The sequence below is a fragment of the Pistacia vera genome, unplaced genomic scaffold, assembly GCF_008641045.1.
Source record: "Pistacia vera cultivar Batoury unplaced genomic scaffold, PisVer_v2 Contig136, whole genome shotgun sequence".
Classification (NCBI taxonomy): domain Eukaryota; kingdom Viridiplantae; phylum Streptophyta; class Magnoliopsida; order Sapindales; family Anacardiaceae; genus Pistacia; species Pistacia vera.
In genome coordinates, this window is record NW_022195423.1 from 1150179 (window position 1) to 1170110 (window position 19932).

Below are 19932 nucleotides of genomic sequence, written 5' to 3' on the forward strand. Positions count from 1 at the left end.
CCCCCCAAATATCATCATATGGAGATTAATTCAATGGCCATATTTCTGGATACTGTGCGAACAAGTATTTTAATCTGAAAATTTCACCATAAATTTAAAGTTTCTTTAAGCAGTAAATCTAATAGAAAAACAAGAAATATAACTAGAGAACTAACAATGAGAAGTAAACTCAGGATATCAATTTTTAACAATTGTTTTGACCAACTTTATTTTCTCATGAAAAAAATCTCAACTCACTACTTTACAAACAATCTACTCATATTCAAAACCCAGCTGTTGCTTCTACTACATTTCCAATTAAAAATAATTTGCTTCACTTTCCCTTCCAATATTTTTCCCATATCTATACATGTGAAATGTTTGTAACCAACATTTTCCCAAATTCAAAATAAACTTGAAAGAATAAACCAACCCTTGTGTAGTATTCTAAAAATGTAACAATGTGAATAGAGAAATTTTCAAATAAATTTAATCAGATCATTAGTTGGAGAACTTGAGATTTACTGAATGATGTATTCTGGAGATGATAAATTTTCTGACACAGAGTTTCGCTAAGAGTTTGGAACGAATGTGCCAACATAACTGATCCCTGCGATGAAGAAGGCAATGGATTGGAGAAAGAGGAAAATGAAGTAGTGGTTCTTTCCGAATGCAAGATCATAGCAGCCGACGAAGAAGAGGTATGCTCCTACTCCAAGCTCCAGCAAGTGCAGCCTGTTTATGTAAAACGGAAAAATGTGTGAAATACATATCAAACACTTGTAATTGGTAATGCTTTGGTTAAATTGTCTATACAAAACTATACCTTTCGCCAATCCTGATACGAGGTTTCTTTTGAGCTTTGGGGCCTAATTTTGACTTGAGAGCATCTCCCAACTTCTCAGTAACAACCCATTCATTTACTCTCCCTGCCTCCAGCAAGCCTATGAATGTTGCCTTAGTCCGGTGCAGTGACATGACATTTTCGAAGAGGATCCAGAACATCAATAGGTGGATTGATCTACAGGATTTTACATAAAACAAATGTTAGAAACTACTAATTAATAAACAAGAAAAAAAACTTATTTGCATAATCTAGAATCAAGATTTCACACAACTAGTTTATAGTATAGAGACCTTGGGGTGCCGACAGCATTAAGAAGAGTGATGATAGAAGGAATATAGACAGCTCCCCACTTGGGAACTTCCACTTCAGGAACCAAAACAGTTGCAGGCATAACAATGCAGTAAAACACGAATGTGACAATATGTGCTACAATCTTTCGAACGAAGAAGAAACTGTAAATCACATAGAGCTTCTTCCAGAGATTAACTTTCTGCAATAAACAACAGGATATATAGTCAGAAAAGGAAGATATAAGAAAGTGAAAGTTCGCTTCTCTAGCTTTGTAGTCGAAATTAAGACAGAAAGAAAACCTTAGTTCTAAAAATTTCCACCGCCATTTTCTTAAAGAGATTAGCTGGGCCACAAGACCATCTGTGCTGCTGGTATCTGTAAGCTTTGAAGGTGCTTGGAAGTTCATTTTTCACCTATAAAACAAATACTAATCAATTCAGGAATGGATTTAAAAGGCCACAAAAGAAAAATCCACTGAGGCATTTCAACAAACACTTATCTAAAAATTTGCCCACAAGATTTTTAGTACCTTGAGGTCACCAACATAAACAAATTTCCAGCCTTTGAGACTAGCACGAACGGCCAAGTCCATATCCTCCACAGTAGTACGGTCTTTCCATCCACCGGCTTCATTGAGAGCTGTGATTCTCCATACACCGGCGGTCCCTGCATCATTCATTGAAAATAATCCATCTCTCAAAGTTAGCATTTATGTTACATTGAATAATTTGAACTTTTACATTTACTTTTGGTAATAATAATTGTTTTACCATTGAAACCAAAGAAGGCATAAGTTGAAGAGCCAACTTCTTGTTCCACAGTGAAATGGTAATCCAATGACATCTCTTGCATTCTTGTCATCAAACATTCATCTGCATTAACTGCAATTCCATCCAAAACCCATCTTCACTTACCAATTTCTATTCCATTAACATAAATTGAGTAAAAAAAAATTCGTCTTAAATCAAGACTAATTTATAAATTTTGGGTCTTCTCGAATAAGTTAACATATTTATCTCATGCGATATACTATTAATCTAAATAAACTGAAAGTTGAAGTATCACTATCAAATTAATAATAAAAATATTATCTAATTATGAACACAACTGGGTTTTTTTTTATTATTGATCTAAATTAATTAAAACTGGTGGTTTGGACTTTGGACCAACCAAATAATCTTTTGGTCTAAATGACAATTCAGAGAAACTGTCACTGTCCTTTCTGGTGGCCTGTATGGCTGTATAGTGTACACTATCAGTTTCAATAAACTGGATGACTTTATTGATTTGGTCATTCATGGCCAAATCTGACAAAAATGAAACAATTTAATTTAGAAAAATTTAACCACCGATTATAAAAAAGTATAAGGAGGTTCTATAAATTCTCACATATCCTAATAGACTCTAGAGAATTAACCGAGGTGCATGTAAGCAGAAAAAATTAAATTTTGTTTTTTTACCTTTTTATTTTTTAATAGTTGAAAGGTGGCCTTGGCTGCTGCTTATGATGATAAATATTATTCTATTGGGGCATGCATAAAAATTTGAGCCACTAATTTTGGGTCCCAAAATTTGATGTGTTGATGTGTCACATTTTAGTTTGTTCAAAATTGGAAAAATCAAGAATATAATAATGAGTTCAACTACCGCCTTTTTGTTTCTACCTGACGATAACATCCACAGTTTAAGTAAATATTAAAATGTATAGTAAAATTAGGGATAAATATTAAAGTGACCCCTGAAGTTTTCGTTTTGATTAATAGTAAGACCTTTTCCAATTAAGTATCCTACTAATTTTAAACTTTGACTTGGTTTGACCAATAAAAACTTTGAAAAATTTCTTACCTTCTGGAAGATTATTTGTACAGAAAAGATGATAATTTTTTCTGTAATTATCGGTCAAAACAAGTTAGCATTTCAAAAATAACAAAAAAAACTGATCGGTTCTAAAGTTATTAGGGGTGTAATTGATATCATCCAGATCTCAAGGGCTTTTCATATTTTCCTAAAAAGTTGCGAGAATGAAAAAGAAAGCAAATTTGACCCATATATGGATATGCTTTTAGAATATGGTGTCCAAAAGCACAGGAAAAAAATATTATAAAATGACCACCGACACAAGTTTAATTCAACAATAACTATAACCAATAAATGTGATTAATTAAAGTTAATGAAAAGAGAATTTTACCAAATTTCCAGCGAGCTTGAACAAGAGCAATTTCTGGGTTGTGAGCTAGAAATGGAATTGTGCGCCATAGAAAATCAGGTTCAGGTTGAAAATCAGCATCAAAAATGGCGACATAATCACAATGTTTAACATAACTATGCTTCATTCCTTCTTTCAGAGCCCCTGCTTTGTATCCATTTCTGTTGTCTCTTATCTCGTACTTTATATTTATGCCTTTGCTCGCCCATCTTTGGCATTCCAGCTTAACAAAATCCTGTTCATTTTTATCCCCGGAAAATTGTCACATGACACATCAAAAACTTGTTAAATAATCTGAATTTGATGCCAAACCTTTATGGTTGGGTCTGTCGAGTCATCGAGAACTTGAATTATAATCCTATCAGAAGGCCAAGAAAGGCCACAGGCGGCGCCAATGGAAAGCTGATAAACCTGAAGACGAATGGAACAGTAACCATATATCTAACTTAGTTAAGCAGATTTATATATATATAGAATGTGAACCTAAATGGCTTTAACTTAAACGTTATGCGTACCTCTTTTTCATTATACATTGGAATTTGCACGAGGACCATTGGATAAACTGAGTTTCCAAGCTCAACATCGTCCTTCATGGGCTCCCATTTGTATTTCTTTTCAGGTTTTCTTCCAAACATCTTCAACAGAACTATAACAATGCCCATGTAAACTCTCTCAATGAAGAGCATTAGGGACATAGCCAAACATAAATACGTTAAAACTTTCAGGAGTGGAACGATCAATGGCGCTTTCGTTTGCTGCCAAATTATTCCAACTTGGCCTGTAATATCATCCCGGGCGCCCTGGAATCGCTCAGGAAGAACAACGGTGGCTGACAGTTTGTCCATAGTTGGGATAGTTTATGCTATTCCGTTTGGAGCTAGGTCAATGAGTTTGAGAAAATGTAGTTTTGGTTATAAAGAGGTAAAGGGTTTGCGAAAAGCACACGGGTCTTTGTTTATTTTTTGGGTCTGAAACGAAATGGCTCTCACTTTTGGCTGTGATTTTTGCTTGTGAGTTACGTTTAGGCAATGTGAAGTTAGAGCTGGACGATCATGGCTCACTTGATCTCTATTTCAGAAACAGACCCACTTGCAAAATCATCAATAAAAGAGAAGTTGAGCTCAAGAAATTAACTCAGAAATGATTACACAAAGAGAGAGAGAGAAAAAAAAAAAAACTTTGATGAAACTGTATTTGTTTCTCTCTTCTCTTTGTTGTTTATTTAAACGGAAGAGAATTAAGGCAAAGAATGAGAGCTAAATTAACAAGATTGAATTGTGGAAATATATATATATATAAATGGTGGGGGAGTTCCTTTGTGTTGGCCTCTAATAAAATACAGAAGAAAAATAATGGTCAAATTGACAAGGATTGGGGATCCGAAGCAGGCAAGTAAATGTCAGAATCGAGCTGCGTTTTAAGTTTAAGCTTTTGATTTACAAACTCTTTTGGGGTAAAGGTATAAAAAAGAATTTAAATTATAAGTCTGTTTATCAAGTTTTGTGTTCATATTTCTATATGTGCAGCTAACTCAGACTAGTTTAACCATCACTTTCAGTCTTTTTCACAAGTGGGAAATTAATGAAGAGCTGGCAATAAATTGATTGCTTCTGTAAATTTATGCCATTAAAATTTGAATTTTGTTGCCATTAATTAATTTGTTTTCTAAACTGAATGTTTAATGAAACTATTAAGACGTTGAGTTTTTTTTTTTTTTTTTTTTACCAAGTCAATGGTGAGTTGCATATACTAAATCGAGGCTGAATTACATTTTTACCCCCAATTTGTGACAAAAAGACTCCCCTTTAGACATTAAAACTTAACTATAAAAGGGCAACCTTGTCAATTCATAATGTAAGATTATGTTTTCTGTCTTCATAATGTTACATATTTGAGGTGAATTGACTAAATGTGATACTGTATTAGGTGTTTTCGAGACCAAGGGGTAATATTGGGTATTTCTGAAGCCAAGGGTGGGAATAGATTTTTACCATAGATTGGGGGACAAAACGTGATTCGGCCTTAAAACAATAAAAAGAATGAGCAAAATGTTTTTAGTATTTTGAAATTGGGTGGAATTAATTTATAGGTAATGGGTATTTTTCTACGTACAATGGTTTTGGATTGTTCTTGGAAGCTTTAATTTTTTATTAATTTTAATTTTTTTTTTCATATTTAATAGGGAAAAAGGAGCACACGGTGGTTGATGATATCAACTTTCTTTCATGGCATAATCAAAGAGGTCCAATAAGGTTCCTTTGTAAAAAGAATTATTCAGCCTTAAAAGAACAATATTATAACAACAACAACCTTATAATATATAATTTAGTTGAAGACTTATAGTGATAATAGAACCTTCCTAGTAATTTGGTATAGTTTACCCGTTCAATGTCACAAATTTTGAACTAGTTTTATAATAAATTCCCCGCGTCGAAAATTTATATGAATATTAAAAAGATTAAGACGTTCATAAAAGAGAATGATTATAATTTTTCAATTATCTTCGGGTGGTTGAGTAGTTGGATAGAGACTCTTAGGTTTGTTACTCAAGAGGTCTTGAGTTCGAGTCCCTCTTCGGTTATTAATAGGGGTAGCTACTGAAGTTCTTACCCAACCAATAGTTCTAGGGTCTCGAGGGATTAGTTGAGATGCGTGTAAACTGATCCGAACACCTCTGATTATTAAAAAATATATATATATATAATTTTCTTTTTCTTATTTTGTCTTTTAATACATTTTTCTTGCATCCATCATTTAATATCAAGTTTGAATAATTCATAAACTACTTATCTAACGAAGAAAATATTAATTGCATGAAATGGAAAAAAATTGCCGGAATTTAAAAGAAAAAGATAGACATTCATGACAGAAAGTGACTACTTCATACTGTTTTAACTTTCAAATTTGCTTAATTTTTCTTTCTTATTTTTTTTTCCAAATACATTGACTGTAGCATCATATAATACCAAACTTTGAATAATTCATAACTACTTATTAAATGAAGAAAACACTAGTTGGAGTAATTGGATTTTTTTTGTAATCTCCAAAGTCCTAATTAATTGGCTGATAAGTACAAATAGGTTTTAATAGTATTTCTATTACACCCCTCTTATATAGGGTTCTTTAATTGAGTACCCTTAGTTTAAAAGTTTTGATTGATTCCCAATTTTTTAACTGTCTTTGGGTGGTCGAGTGGTTCGATAGAGACTTTTAAGTGTATTACTCAAGAGGTTTGAGTTCGAGTCTCTTCTCGATTGCTAATAGGGATAGCTACTGGAGCTCTTATCCGACCAGTAGTTTTAGAGTTTCGGGGGATTACTCGGACGCTTCTGGTCATCAAAAAGATTTTAACAACAAATGGGAGTATTATATTGATTATATAAGCAGTAGACAAATTGCCAATAATTCAGGAAAAAGAAAATTGAGACACCAAAATTGTGAAAAGAAATGAATTACGTCAAGCACTTGTATTTTTCATGTCTAAAGTGTGAGAAGAATTATGGTATAATCATTTATGAGAAATTAATTATGTTTGGTTGTTGGAATTCATGAGCTTGATTTAAGGATTATTTTCTTAGTATTGTTATTCTACACGAAAATTATATTTGTTAAACTGAAAAACAAGAAATTAATTTTGTGTTTTCATTATCCGGCAATGTGTTCAACAATTATATATTCTGTTGATGCGAGATTTTGTCACCAACTAAACACACATGTGAAATGTTGAGCTGACTCAGAGAACACACGCGAATAAGCATATGAGAGTGGATAAAAGATGGGAAACGATGTTCAAAGTGGTTCGGATGCTTAAACAAGCGACTCTTACGTCCATTGATATTGTATTAATATACTGAGGTCAGGTCGCGTTTAGCGAGCTGATTTATAAGTGATTACAAAGAGAAAATAAGTATGCTATTACAAAGAGAAATTAGCTAATCCCACAAATTGGAGAGGAGCCCTCTATTTATAGTGAGATGGATTGAGGTAATAATTACTAAATCAGGAAATGTGTTAGATTGCTGTCCAAATCCTTCCTTGCGCCCCGTTATTCACCTGCCCGAGTGATTTACTCGAGTCTAGCAGGGATTGGACATGTGGATCACCTCCAGTCTTTTACTAGCCTGACGCGCATCTTCTGCATTAGCAGGAGCACGCCTTTTGCATCAGTGCGCGACGTGACTGCACCTGAATAGCACCTGGACTTACCTAAGCTCTGATCACTTGCGTTGATATGGTTCTACGTCAACCCTCATAACATATTCCACCAACAAACCATGACATATCAACAACTCTTTGAAAAAATTGGAAAGAAACAAATAAAAAACTATTATATATTTTTTTAAAGTTATTCACCTTCGGTAACTAACATTCAAATTATTTTAGATTTTAGATTTTTTATATCCGGAGATGTCAAAGCCAGCTTGTATGCAAGGTCAACTAGTTCCTCAGACTTGAAATTAACAGTAAAGTAAGTCTCTAATAACCATCCCTTATTAGTAGTCGTAAAAAGTCAAACTCAAAACTTATTGAGTAATATACATAAGAGTCTCAAATGAACAGCCGAACTAATTACAAATTATTACTAAGATATCAACATCAATATCAATATACCTTAACAACATCTTTATCCCTCTTCTTTATAAAAGAATGGATATAATATCGTCTTCAATAATTAATAACAAGTTAATAGACAATAATCAATATACTAATTACAAATTATTACTAAGGTATCAAATAAAATTATAATTTATAATCATCCTAGTCATTGATAACTTAGTTTTTCTACCATAACGTGGTAAATAAATGTTGGATTTGAATCGTTTCATCCAAATTTAAAATCAACAATCAATCTTTAAATGTATCAATATGGCTACTGATACTCTATCTGGTTGCAACTGAAGACGAAACAATCTTTTCATCAAATAGAGTCGATTCTCATTCTTTTCTTCACGTATTTGTTTTCTATGCCTTCCTAACTTACTGGTGACTTCTCTTTCATAATGGTACTTCTCTCTCTATAAAGACATGAGCGAATCATCCCACAAGCTTTTACATTCCCTCACAAGTCTTTCTCATCGATATCTTTTAGTTTTTCCTCCTCTAGAACTATATCTAGATCTTGGCATAAATTATCATTACCTCACACTGCCATAGGCCAAAGTTATTTTGACCATCAAATTTTTTACATCAATATTTGCATTTGTAACCGTCTTTTTTTTACTGATGTAGACATGATGCCATTTGTGTCTTACTCAATTGATTATATAATAGCTAATCAATATTAACAATAGTCTAGGATAGTAGTAAGTGCTAAAAATGATTCAATATGCATCCAATAGTATCCATTACACCTTTTATAGGCTTTATTGGGATTTGTTTATTTTGTTTTTTGTGGTAATTGTTTTTGTGCCCAATAGTTTGTTTTTTGTAGTATTACCCAAATTTGTAATATCTTTAGAAATATAGTGTAGTTTCTTTTGCATGCCCAAGGAGTACATCATTTTTTGGTATTTTTTATATTTGCATTTTTTTGCAATTTATTTCAATTTTAGTAGTTATTATAAGGCGAAGCACCTGAGCATTAGGCAATCGGCCACCACAATTGTCAACCTTTTTTCCGAACTCTTGTTTGCCAGTCTGGTATGGCCAAGAGCATCAGAACCCACATTGTTGTTACGACATAGTTTCTAACCCAGCTAAATGGATGTTTTGTGCAGTTTTAACATGAATTTCCCCATTGAAACATCTATTTCTTCAGCATCTTCAAGGATTGCTTGCTAAAACCTTCTCTGGTTTTGTTTCTTTTTTCCACCACTTTCAAAAATATTCATGGACTTTTTTCTCTAATCTCCATATTTACCTGTTGGTCTTGGTTGAAAGTACCTTAATTTTCAAGTTCAATATATAATTGCTGAAGTTATGAACTTTTTTCAGGAACCCCAATCTCGGAAAAGAACTCTAGACAAGGCCTCTTAAAGATGTAAGCTTTTTGAAAATCTCCCTTCTTTGGAGTAATTGCTCCCAAAGCAGCTCTTGAGATACATCTCCTAGAATCTTCTTATGTATTCATCAATATTCAAACCAGCCATTCCTCCACCACATCAATCTCATTACTCCACGAATTCTTAGTATCATCAAACATTCCACCATTAAGTTCAAAACATCCCATAAGAAAATTTTGTATTCTTTCCTATTCCGGATTTAAAAGATATCAGTCGAAACTATTACGCAATTTTCGTGTACTACCTTCTCAGGAGCAAGAATTCGTCTTTGATAGCCCAAATTGCACCATTGGATAGAGAAGCCATTGCCGAGCAACAGGAGCCGTATTGATTTTATAAGAAGGCTTCCCTAATCCCAAGAAGTGCACATGCTTATTTTTCTTTCACATTTCAGGCTCATTCATTACATGATTTGCTTGTTTCTGAGAGCAAACACAAATTTTTACCTGTATATATTAATGTAATTAAACAGTAAATTGATGGATGTAATTAAATCTTTTCATTAATTATCAAATATTTACCGCTCTTTTCGCCATTGATCGAAGATGAGAAGAGAATGGAAGAACAATTATGTGTATTAATGTTGCTACTGAGAGTCCTTGGAAACTTTTGATTGATTCTTCCTCAAATCGCCAATATTTCTGAGCAAAAATGAAGGTGGAGGACCTGATTCCTTGTTTCTGAAGTTTCGAACGAAGCTTTCCGGGCTGGTTCCGAGATTAAGCGGAGCAAAGCCCTGTTATCACCTCTTGTTATCTTTTAGAATTCACGATGGAATCCATTGACATATTTGATTCATAATCAATGTCACATCCCACGCATTGACGCTGGCTCAGAAGCCAAGAGCAAATTTGTGCAACTTGGGTCAAAAGGGAAGTTTCGAGGTTTTAGCTTTTGAACGGACAATATCAACTTGGTTAGATCCGAGTTTTGACACAAAAGTTATATGATTAATATTGTGTGAAATCTTCATACTTTTCTTATAGTTTGGGATCATTAAGTTTGAGAGTACTTAAATCTATCACTTTCACTAGGTTGGCTTAAAATTCTGGGGATATATAGAACATAAGGAGGGATGAGTTACTGGAATCTGGTACTAAATCTACAAAAAAACCCCAAAATATCATCATATGAGATTAATTCATATCGGAGCCATATTTCGGATCTTGATCTGTAACAAGTATTTTAATCTGAAAATTTCACCATAAATTTAAGGTTTCTTTAAGCAGTAAATCTAATAGAAAACAAGAAATATAACTAGAGAACTAACAATGAGAAGTAAACTCAGGATATCAATTTTTAACATTGTTTTGACCAACTTTATTTTCTCATGAAAAAAATCTCAACTCACTACTTTACAACAATCTACTCATATTCAAAACCAGCTGTTGCTTCTACACATTTCCAATAAAAATAATTTGCTTCACTTTCCTTCAATATTTTTCCCATATCTATACATTGGAATGTTTGTAACCAAATTTTCCCAAATTCAAAATAACTTGAAAGAATAAACAACCCTGTGTAGTTTCTAAAAAGTAACAATGTGAATAGAGAATTTTCAAAAAATTTAATCAATCATTATTTGGAGAACTTGAGATCACTGAATGATGTATTCTGGAGATGATAATTTTTCTGACAGACGAGTTTCCTAAGAGTTTGGAACGAATGTGCCAACATAACGATCCCTGCGTTGAAGAAGCGCATGGATTGGAAAAGGGAAAATGAAGTAGTGGTTCTTTCCGAATGCAAGATCATAGCAGCCGACGAAGAAGAGGTATGCTCCTACTCCAAGCTCCACAAGTGCAGCCTGTTTATGTAAACGGAAAAATGTGTGAAATACATTCAAACACTGTAATTGTAATGCTTTGGTTAAATTGTCTATACAAAACTATACCTTTCGCCATCCTGATACGAGGTTTCTTTTGAGCTTTGGGGCCTAATTTTGACTGAGAGCATCTCCCAACTTCTCAGTAACAACCCATTCATTTACTCTCCCTGCCTCCAGCAAGCCTATGAATGTTGCCTTAGTCCGGTGCAGCGTGACATGACATTTTCGAAGAGGATCCAGAACATCAATAGGTGGATTGATCTACAGGATTTTACATAAAACAAATGTTAGAAACTACTAATTAATAACAGAAAAACTATTTCATATCAGATCAGATTTCCACAACTAGTTTATAGTAGAGACCTTGGGGTGCCGACAGCTTAAGAAGAGTGATGATAGAAGGAATATAGACAGCTCCCCACTTGGGAACTTCCACTTCAGGAACCAAAACAGTGCAGGCATAACAATGCAGTAAAACGAATGTGACAATATGTCTACAACTTTCGAACGAAGAAGAAACTGTAAATCACATAGAGCTTCTTCCGAGATTAACTTTCTGCAATAAACAACGATATATAGTCAGAAAAGGAGATAGAAAGTGAAAGGTCGCTTCTCTAGCTTTGTAGTCGAATTAGACGAAGAAAAACCTTAGTTCTAAAAATTTCCACCGCCATTTTCTTAAGAGATTAGCTGGGCCACAGACCATCTGTGCTGCTGGTATCTGTAAGCTTTGAAGGTGCTTGGAAGTTCATTTTTCACCTATAAACAATACTAATCAATTCAGGAATGGATTTAAAAGGCCACAAAGAAAAATCCACGGAGGCATTTCAACAAACACTTACTAAAAATTTGCCCACAAGTTTTTAGTACCTTGAGTTCACCAACATAAACAAATTTCCAGCCTTTGAGACTAGCACGAACAGCCAAGTCCATATCCTCCACAGTAGTACGGTCTTTCCATCCACCGGCTTCATTGAGAGCTGATTCTCCATACACCGCGGTCCCTGCTCATTCATTGAAAAAATCCCTCTCAAAGTTACCATTATGTTACATTGAAATTTAAATTTTACATTTACTTTTGTTAATAATTGTTTTACCATTGAAACCAAGAGCATATTTGAAGAGCCAACTTTTGTTCCACAGTGAAATGGTAATCCAATGACATCTCTTGCTTCTTGTCATCAAACATTCATCTGCATTAACTGCAATTCCATCCAAACCCATCTTCACTTCCAATTTCTATTCCATTAACATAAATTGTGTAAAAAAAATTCGTCTTAAATCAAGACTAATTTATAAATTTTGGGTCTCTCGAATAGTAACATATTTATCTCATGCGATATATTAATCTAAATAAACTGAAAGTTGAAGTATCACTATCAAATTAATAATAAAAATATTATCTAATTATAAAACAACTGGGTTTTTTTATTATTGATCTAAATTAATTAAAACTGGTGGTTTGGACTTTGGACCAACCAAATAATCTTTTGGTCTAAATACAATTCAGAGAAACTGTCACTGTCCTTTCTGGTGGCCTTATAGTGTAATATACACTATCAGTTTCAATAAACGGATGACTTTATTGATTTGCATTCAGGCCAAATCTGACAAAATGAAACAATTTAATTTATAAAAATTTAACCACCGATAAAAAAGTATAGGAGGTTCTATAAATTCTCACATATCCTATAGACTCTAGAGAATTAACCGAGGTGCTGTAAGCAGAAAAATTAAATTTTGTTTTTTTTAACCTTTTTATTTTTTAATATTGAAAGGTGGCCTTGTTGCTGCTTATGATGATAAATATTATTCTATTGGGATGCATAAAAATTGACCCACTAATTTTGGGTCCCAAAATTTGATGTGTTGATGTGTCACATTTTAGTTTGTTCAAAATTGGAAAAATCAAATATAATATGAGTTCACCACCGCCTTTTTGTTTCTATCTGATACAACATCCACACTTTAAGTAAATATTAAAATGTATGTAAAATTAGGGAAAATATCAATGACCCCTGAAGTTTTCGTTTTGATTAATAGTAAGACCTTTTCATTAAGAATCCTACTATTTTAAACTTTGACTTGGTTTGACCATAAAAACTTTGAAAAATTTCTTACCTTCTGGAAGATTATTTGTACAGAAAAGATGATAATTTTTTCTGAAATTATCGGTCAAAACAAGTTAGCATTTAAAAAAAAAAAAAACTGACCGGTTCTAAAGTTATAGGGTTGTAATTGATATCTCCAGATCTCAAGGGCTTTTCATATTTTCCTAAAAGTTGCGAGAATGAAAAAGAAAGCAAATTTGACCCATATGATATGCTTTTAGAATATGGTGTCCAAAAGCACAGGAAAAAATATTATAAATGACCACCGACACAAGTTTAATTCAACAATAACTATAACCAATAGTGATTAATTAAAGTTAATGAAAAGAGAATTTTACCAAATTTCCAGCGAGCTTGAACAAGAGCAATTTCTGGTTGTGAGCTAGAAATGGAATTGTGCGCCATAGAAAATCAGGTTCAGGTTGAAAATCAGCATCAAAAATGGCGACATAATCACAATGTTTAACATAACATGCTCTCTTCCTTCTTTCAGAGCCCTGCTTTGTATCCTTCTGTTGTCTCTATCTCGTACTTTATATTTATGCCTTTGCTCGCCCATCTTTGGCATTCCAGCTAACAAAATCCTGTTCATTTTTATCCCCGAAATTGTCACATACACATCAAAAACTTGTTAAAAATCTGAATTTGATGCCAAACCTTGGTTGGGTCTGTCGAGTCATCGAGAACTTGAATTATAATCCTATCAGAAGGCCAAGAAAGGCCACAGGCGGCGCCAATGGAAAGCTGATAAACCAAGACGAATGGAACAGTAACCATATATCTAACTTAGTTAGCAGATTTATATATATATATAGAATGTGAACCTAAATGGCTTTAACTTAAACGTTTCGTACCTCTTTTTCATTATACATTGGAATTTGCACGAGGACCATTGGATAAACTGAGTTTCCAAGCTCAACATCGTCCTTCATGGGCTCCCATTTGTATTTCTTTTCAGGTTTTCTTCCAACATCTTCAACAGAACTATAACAATGCCCATGTAAACTCTCTCAATGAAGAGCATTAGGGACATAGCCAAACATAAATACTTAAAACTTTCAGGAGTGGAACGATCAGGCGCTTTCGTTTGCTGCCAAATTATTCCAACTTGGCCTGTAATTCATCCCGGGCGCCCTGGAATCGCTCAGGAAGAACAACGGTGGCTGACAGTTTGTCCATAGTTGGGATAGTTTTGCTATTCCGTTTGGAGCTAGTCAATGAGTTTGAGAAAATGTAGTTTTGGTTATAAGAGTTAAGGGTTTGCGAAAGCACACGGGTCTTTGTTTATTTTTTGGCGAAACGAAATGGCTCTCACTTTTGGCTGTGATTTTGCTTGTGAGTTCGTTTGGCAATGTGAATTAGAGCTGGACGATCATGGCTCACTTGATCTCTATTTCAGAAACAGACCCACTTGCAAAATCATCAATAAAAGAGAAGTTGAGCTCAAGAAATTACCTCAGAAATGATTACACAAAGAGAGAGAGAAAAAAAAAAAAACTTTGATAAACTGTTTTGTTTCTCTCTTCTCTTTGTTGTTTATTTAAACGGAAAGAATTAAGGCAAAGAATAGACTAATTAACAAGATTGAATTGTGGAAATATATATATATATATAATGGTGGGGAGTTTCCTTGTGTGTGCCTCTATAAATACAGAAGAAAAATAATGGTCAATTGACAAGGATTGGGATCCGAAGCAGCATGTAAATGTCAAATCGAGCTGCGTTTTAAGTTTAAGCTTTTGATTTACAACTCTTTTGGGGTAAGGTATAAAAAAGAATTTAAATTATAATCTGTTTATAGTTTTGTGTTCATATTTCTATATGTGCACTAACTCAGACTAGTTTAACCATCACTTTCAGTCTTTTTCACAAGTGGGAAATTAATGAAGAGCTGGCAATAATTGATTGCTTCTGTAAATTTATGCCATTAATTTGAATTTGTTGCCATTAATTAATTTGTTTTCTAACTGAATGTTTAATGAAACTATTAAGAGTTGAGATTTTTTTTTTTTTTTTTACCAAGTCAATGGTGGTTGCATATACTAATCGAGCTGAATTACATTTTTACCCCAATTTGTGACAAAAGCAACTCCCCTTTAGACATTAAAACTTAACTATAAAAGGGCAACCTGTCAATTCATAATGTAAGATTATGTTTTGTCTGTCTTCATAATGTTAATATTTGAGTTGAATTGACTAAATGTGATATGTAGTGTTTTTCGAACCAAGGGGTAATATTGGGTTTTCTGAAGCCAAGGGTGGAATAATTTTCATAGATTGGGGACAAAACGTGATTCGGCCTTAAAACAATAAAAATGAGCAAAATGTTTTTAGTATGAATGGGTGAATATTTGTAATGGTATTTTCTACGTACAATGGTTTTGGATTGTTCTTGGAAGCTTTAATTTTTTATTAATTTTAATTTTTTTTTTTCATATTTAATAGGAAAAAGGAGCACACGGTGGTTGATGATATCAACTTTCTTTCATGGCATAATCAAAGAGGTCCAATAAGGTTCCTTTGTAAAAAATTATTCACCTTAAAAGAACAATATTATAAACACACAAACCTTATAATATATAATTTAGTTGAAGACTTATAGTGATAATAGAACCTCCTAGTAATTTGGTATAGTTTACATATTCAAACCAGCCATTCCTCCACCACATTCAATCTCATTAATCCACGAATTCATTAGTATCATCAAACATTTTAAAAGTTTACTGTCTTGAAAAGAAAATGGCTCATTAGCAATCCCCCTTGGGTGGGAATGGAAAATGAAGAAAGGTTTGGGGGCCCATAAAAGGCAGCCAAAAGATTAGCAAATCCCACATTGGTTGGGAATGAAAATGCAGAAAGTTTTGAGGCCTATATAAAAGAAGCCAAACCATGATGCATCTCGAACATTATTTCCATTACACCCCTCTTATATATGGTTCTTCTATTGAGGACCATTGGTTTAAAAGTTTTGTTGTATTTCTTTTTTGTTTTGAGTAATTATTTTTGTGCCCATATAGTTTGGGTATTTGTAGTATTACCCAAAAGTTTGTAATCTTCTTCAAAAGATAGTGGAGTTTCTTTTGCAGTGCCTGAGTATGTAAGTAACAATATTGAATCTTGTTAATTTCTGGGATTATTTATTTTTGCATTTATTTTGGTCATTTATTTCTGTTTTAGTAGTTGTTATTATTATATTTCAGTAGCTAGTGTTAAAGTTTGAGTTTTTGTAACATAACAGGTGGTATCAGAGCCAGGTTTAGGGCAATGAATAGTTATTTATGTGATTATATGCATGTCTAGGGAAATTCTGTCAATAAGACGATAAATGTCTAAGGAGGCTGGATTTTAAGTGGGATCGTTTGTGACCCCTCCAATGTTTCCTGAGAATTTTTCTGGTGCATATTGAATCATTTTTAGCACTAACTATTATCTTATGCTACTGTTAATATTTGGTTAGCTATTGAATATAATCAATTGAGTAAGACACAAATGACACCATCGTTTACATAAGTAAAAACAATGACAGTTACAAATGCAAATATTGATGTTGAAGAATTTGATGGTCAAAATAACTTTGGCTTATGACAATGTGAGGTAATGGATATCTTGTGTCAACAAGATCTAGATATAGTTCTAGAGGAGAAAAAACTAGAAGATATTGATGAGAAAGATTGTGTGAGTTGGAATGTAATAGCTTGTAGGATGATTTGCTCATGTCTTTGTAGAGAACAGACGTATCCATTCATGAAAGAGAAGTCTGCTAATAAGTTATGGAAGGCACTGAAAAACAAATACATGAAGAAAAGTAATGAGAATCGACTCTATTTGATAAAAATGTTGTTTCGTCTTTCGTTGCAACCATGTACGAGTATTAGTAGCCATATTGATACATTTAACAAATTGATTGCTGATTTGTTAAATTTGGATGAAACGATTTCAAATCCAACATTTATTTACTGTAGCTTATTCCTTCTCTCTTTCCCAGCCATAGTGGTTGGGAATGAAAATGGAGAAAGTTTTGAGGCCTATATAAAAGAAGTCAAGCCATGGTTTTATACATCCCAAATAGTATTTTCATTACACCCCTCTTATATAGGGTTCTTTTATTGACCCTTAGTTTAAAATTTTTGTTGTATTTCCCCTTTATTTTGGATAATTGTTTTTATGCCTATATAGTTTGGGCATTTGTAATATTCCCTAAAAGTTTGTAATATTCTTTAGAAGATAGTGGAGTTTCTTTTGCAGCTTCGGACAATCTTTATTCTAATGCTCTTTTTCATGACAAAAGACACATTCATCCTTGTTAAGTTTTTCCATTCAAACGAGATCTTCCTTTTTTCTCCTTCTTACGACTCTGATTACGCCCCTTTTTTGTAAGTGCCTCTGCTGATTCATCTCTATTCTCCTTCTGGTCCTTCTAGTCATTTTTTCTGAATTTCATGATTAGATAAAGCAGAACAGACTTTTTCAGAAGACAATTTTTCTTTCTCATGAAGAAGTGTAATACTAAGGTTATCAAATTCACCCAGAAGAGATCCATTTATGAGGAAAGAGAGAGAGGGAGTAAAGCTGTGGTAAAAAAATGTTGGATTTGAAGTCGTTTCATCCAAATTTAACAAATCAACAATCAATCTATTAAATGTATCAATATGGCTACTGATACTTATCTGGTTGCAACAGAGACGAAACAATCTTTCATCAAATAGGGTCGATTCTCATTGCTTTTCTTCAGTATTTGTTTTTAGTGCCTTCCAACTTACTGGTAGAATTCTCTTTCATGAATGGGTACTTCTACTCTCTATAAGACATGAGCGAATCATCCCACAAGCTTTTACATTCACTTTCACATGTCTTTTCATCGATCTTCTAGTTTTTCCTCCTCTAGAACTATATCTAGACTTGTTGACATAAGTTATCTATTACCTCACACTGCCATAGGCCAAAGTTATTTTGACCATCAAATTTTTTAACATCAATATTTGCATTAGTAACCGTCTTTTTTTTACTGATGGACGATGATGCCATGTGTCTTACTCAATTGATTATATAATAGCTAATCAAATATTAACAATAGTCTAAGTAGTAGTAAGTGCTAAAAATGATTCAATATGCATCCCAAATAGTATTTCTATTATACCCTTATGGGGATTTGTTTTGGGTAATTGTTTTTGTGCCCATATAGTTTGGTTTTTTATATATTACCCAAAATTTGTAATATCTTTAGAAGATAGTATAGTTTCTTTTGCAGTGCCCACGGATTTGGTATTTTTTATATTTGCATTTGTTTTGACAATTTATTTCACTTTTAGTGTATTATTATTATATCTCAATAGCGTCGTAAGAGTTTGAGTTTTCGTTGCATAAACATATTGTTTTCATGAGGCGAAGCATCTGAGCATTAGGCAATCGGCCACCACGATTGTCAACCTCTTTCCGAACTCTTGTTTGCCAGTCTGGATTTTGGCCAAGAGCATCAGAACCCACATTGTGTTACAATAGTTTCATACCCAGCTAAATAGATGTTTTTGCAGTTATTAACAATGAATTTTCCCATTGAAACATCTATTTCCTTCAGCATCTTCAAGGATGCTTGCTAAAACCTTCTCTGGTTTTGTTTCTTTTTTCTCCCCCACTTTCAAAACTATTCATGGACTTTTCTCTAATCTCCATATTTACCTGTTGGTCTTGGTTGGAAAGTACCTTAATTTTCAAGTTCAAATATATAAATTGCTGTAGTTATGAACTTGTTTCAGGAAACCAATCTCGGAAAAGTAACTCTTAGACACAGGCCTCTTGTAGAGATGTAAGCGTTTTGAAAATCTCCTTTCTTTGGAGTAATTGCCCAAAAGCAGCTCTTGAGATAACATCTCCTAGAATCTTCTTATGTATTCATCAATATTCAAACCAGCCATTCCTCCACCACATTCAATCTCATTACTCCACGAATTCATTAGTATCATCAAAAAATTCCACCATTAAGTTCAAAACATCCCATTAGAAAATTTTGTATTCTTTCCTATTCCGGATTTAAAAGATATCAGTCGAAAACTATTACGCAATTTCGTACTTTAACCTTCTCAGGAGCAGAGAATTCGTCTTTGATGAGCCCAAATTGCACCATTGGATGAGAGAAAGCCATTGCCGAGCAACAGGGAGAGCCGTATTGAATTCATAAGAAGGCTTCCCAAATCCCAAGAAGTGCACATGCTTATTTCTTTCATCATTTCAGGCTCATTCATGTACATGATTTGCTTGTTTCTGAGAGCAAACACAAATTTTTACCGTATTATTATGTAATTAAACAGTAAATTGATGGATGTAATTAAATCTTTTCATTAATTATCTAAATATTTTACCGTACTCTTTCGCCATTGATCGAAGGATGAGAAGAGAATGGAAGAACAATTATGTTATTAAGTTGCTACTGAGTCCTTGGAAACTTTTGATTGATTCTTCCTCAAATCGCCAATATTTCGAGCAAAAATGAAGGTGGAGGACCTGTGATTCCTTGTTTCTGAAGTTTCGAACGAAGCTTTCCGGGCTTCCGAATTAGTGTATCATATATCTTCACGAGGAGCTAATAAAGCGGAGCAAAGCTCCTGTTATCAGCCTCTTGTTATCTTTTGAATTCAGGATGGAATAGCTATTGACATATTTGATTCATAATC

The 19932-nt window shown here is 33.4% G+C and overlaps 1 protein-coding gene and 1 pseudogene across 1 annotated transcript; both read right to left on the minus strand.

Annotated features, from left to right (window-relative positions):
* Positions 1–259: 259 nt before the first annotated feature.
* Positions 260–4168, minus strand: LOC116122644 (glucomannan 4-beta-mannosyltransferase 9-like). Its single transcript, XM_031408467.1, has 9 exons — positions 3839–4168; positions 3636–3734; positions 3306–3558; positions 1888–1998; positions 1647–1783; positions 1417–1530; positions 1117–1316; positions 806–1000; positions 260–714 (listed from the first exon to the last, which is right to left on the minus strand). The coding sequence occupies exons 1-9, from the start codon at positions 4166–4168 to the stop codon at positions 552–554; spliced, it is 1602 nt and encodes a 533-aa protein (XP_031264327.1). The 3' UTR covers positions 260–551.
* Positions 4169–10973: 6805 nt separating this feature from the next.
* Positions 10974–14443, minus strand: LOC116122633 (annotated as a pseudogene).
* Positions 14444–19932: the final 5489 nt, after the last annotated feature.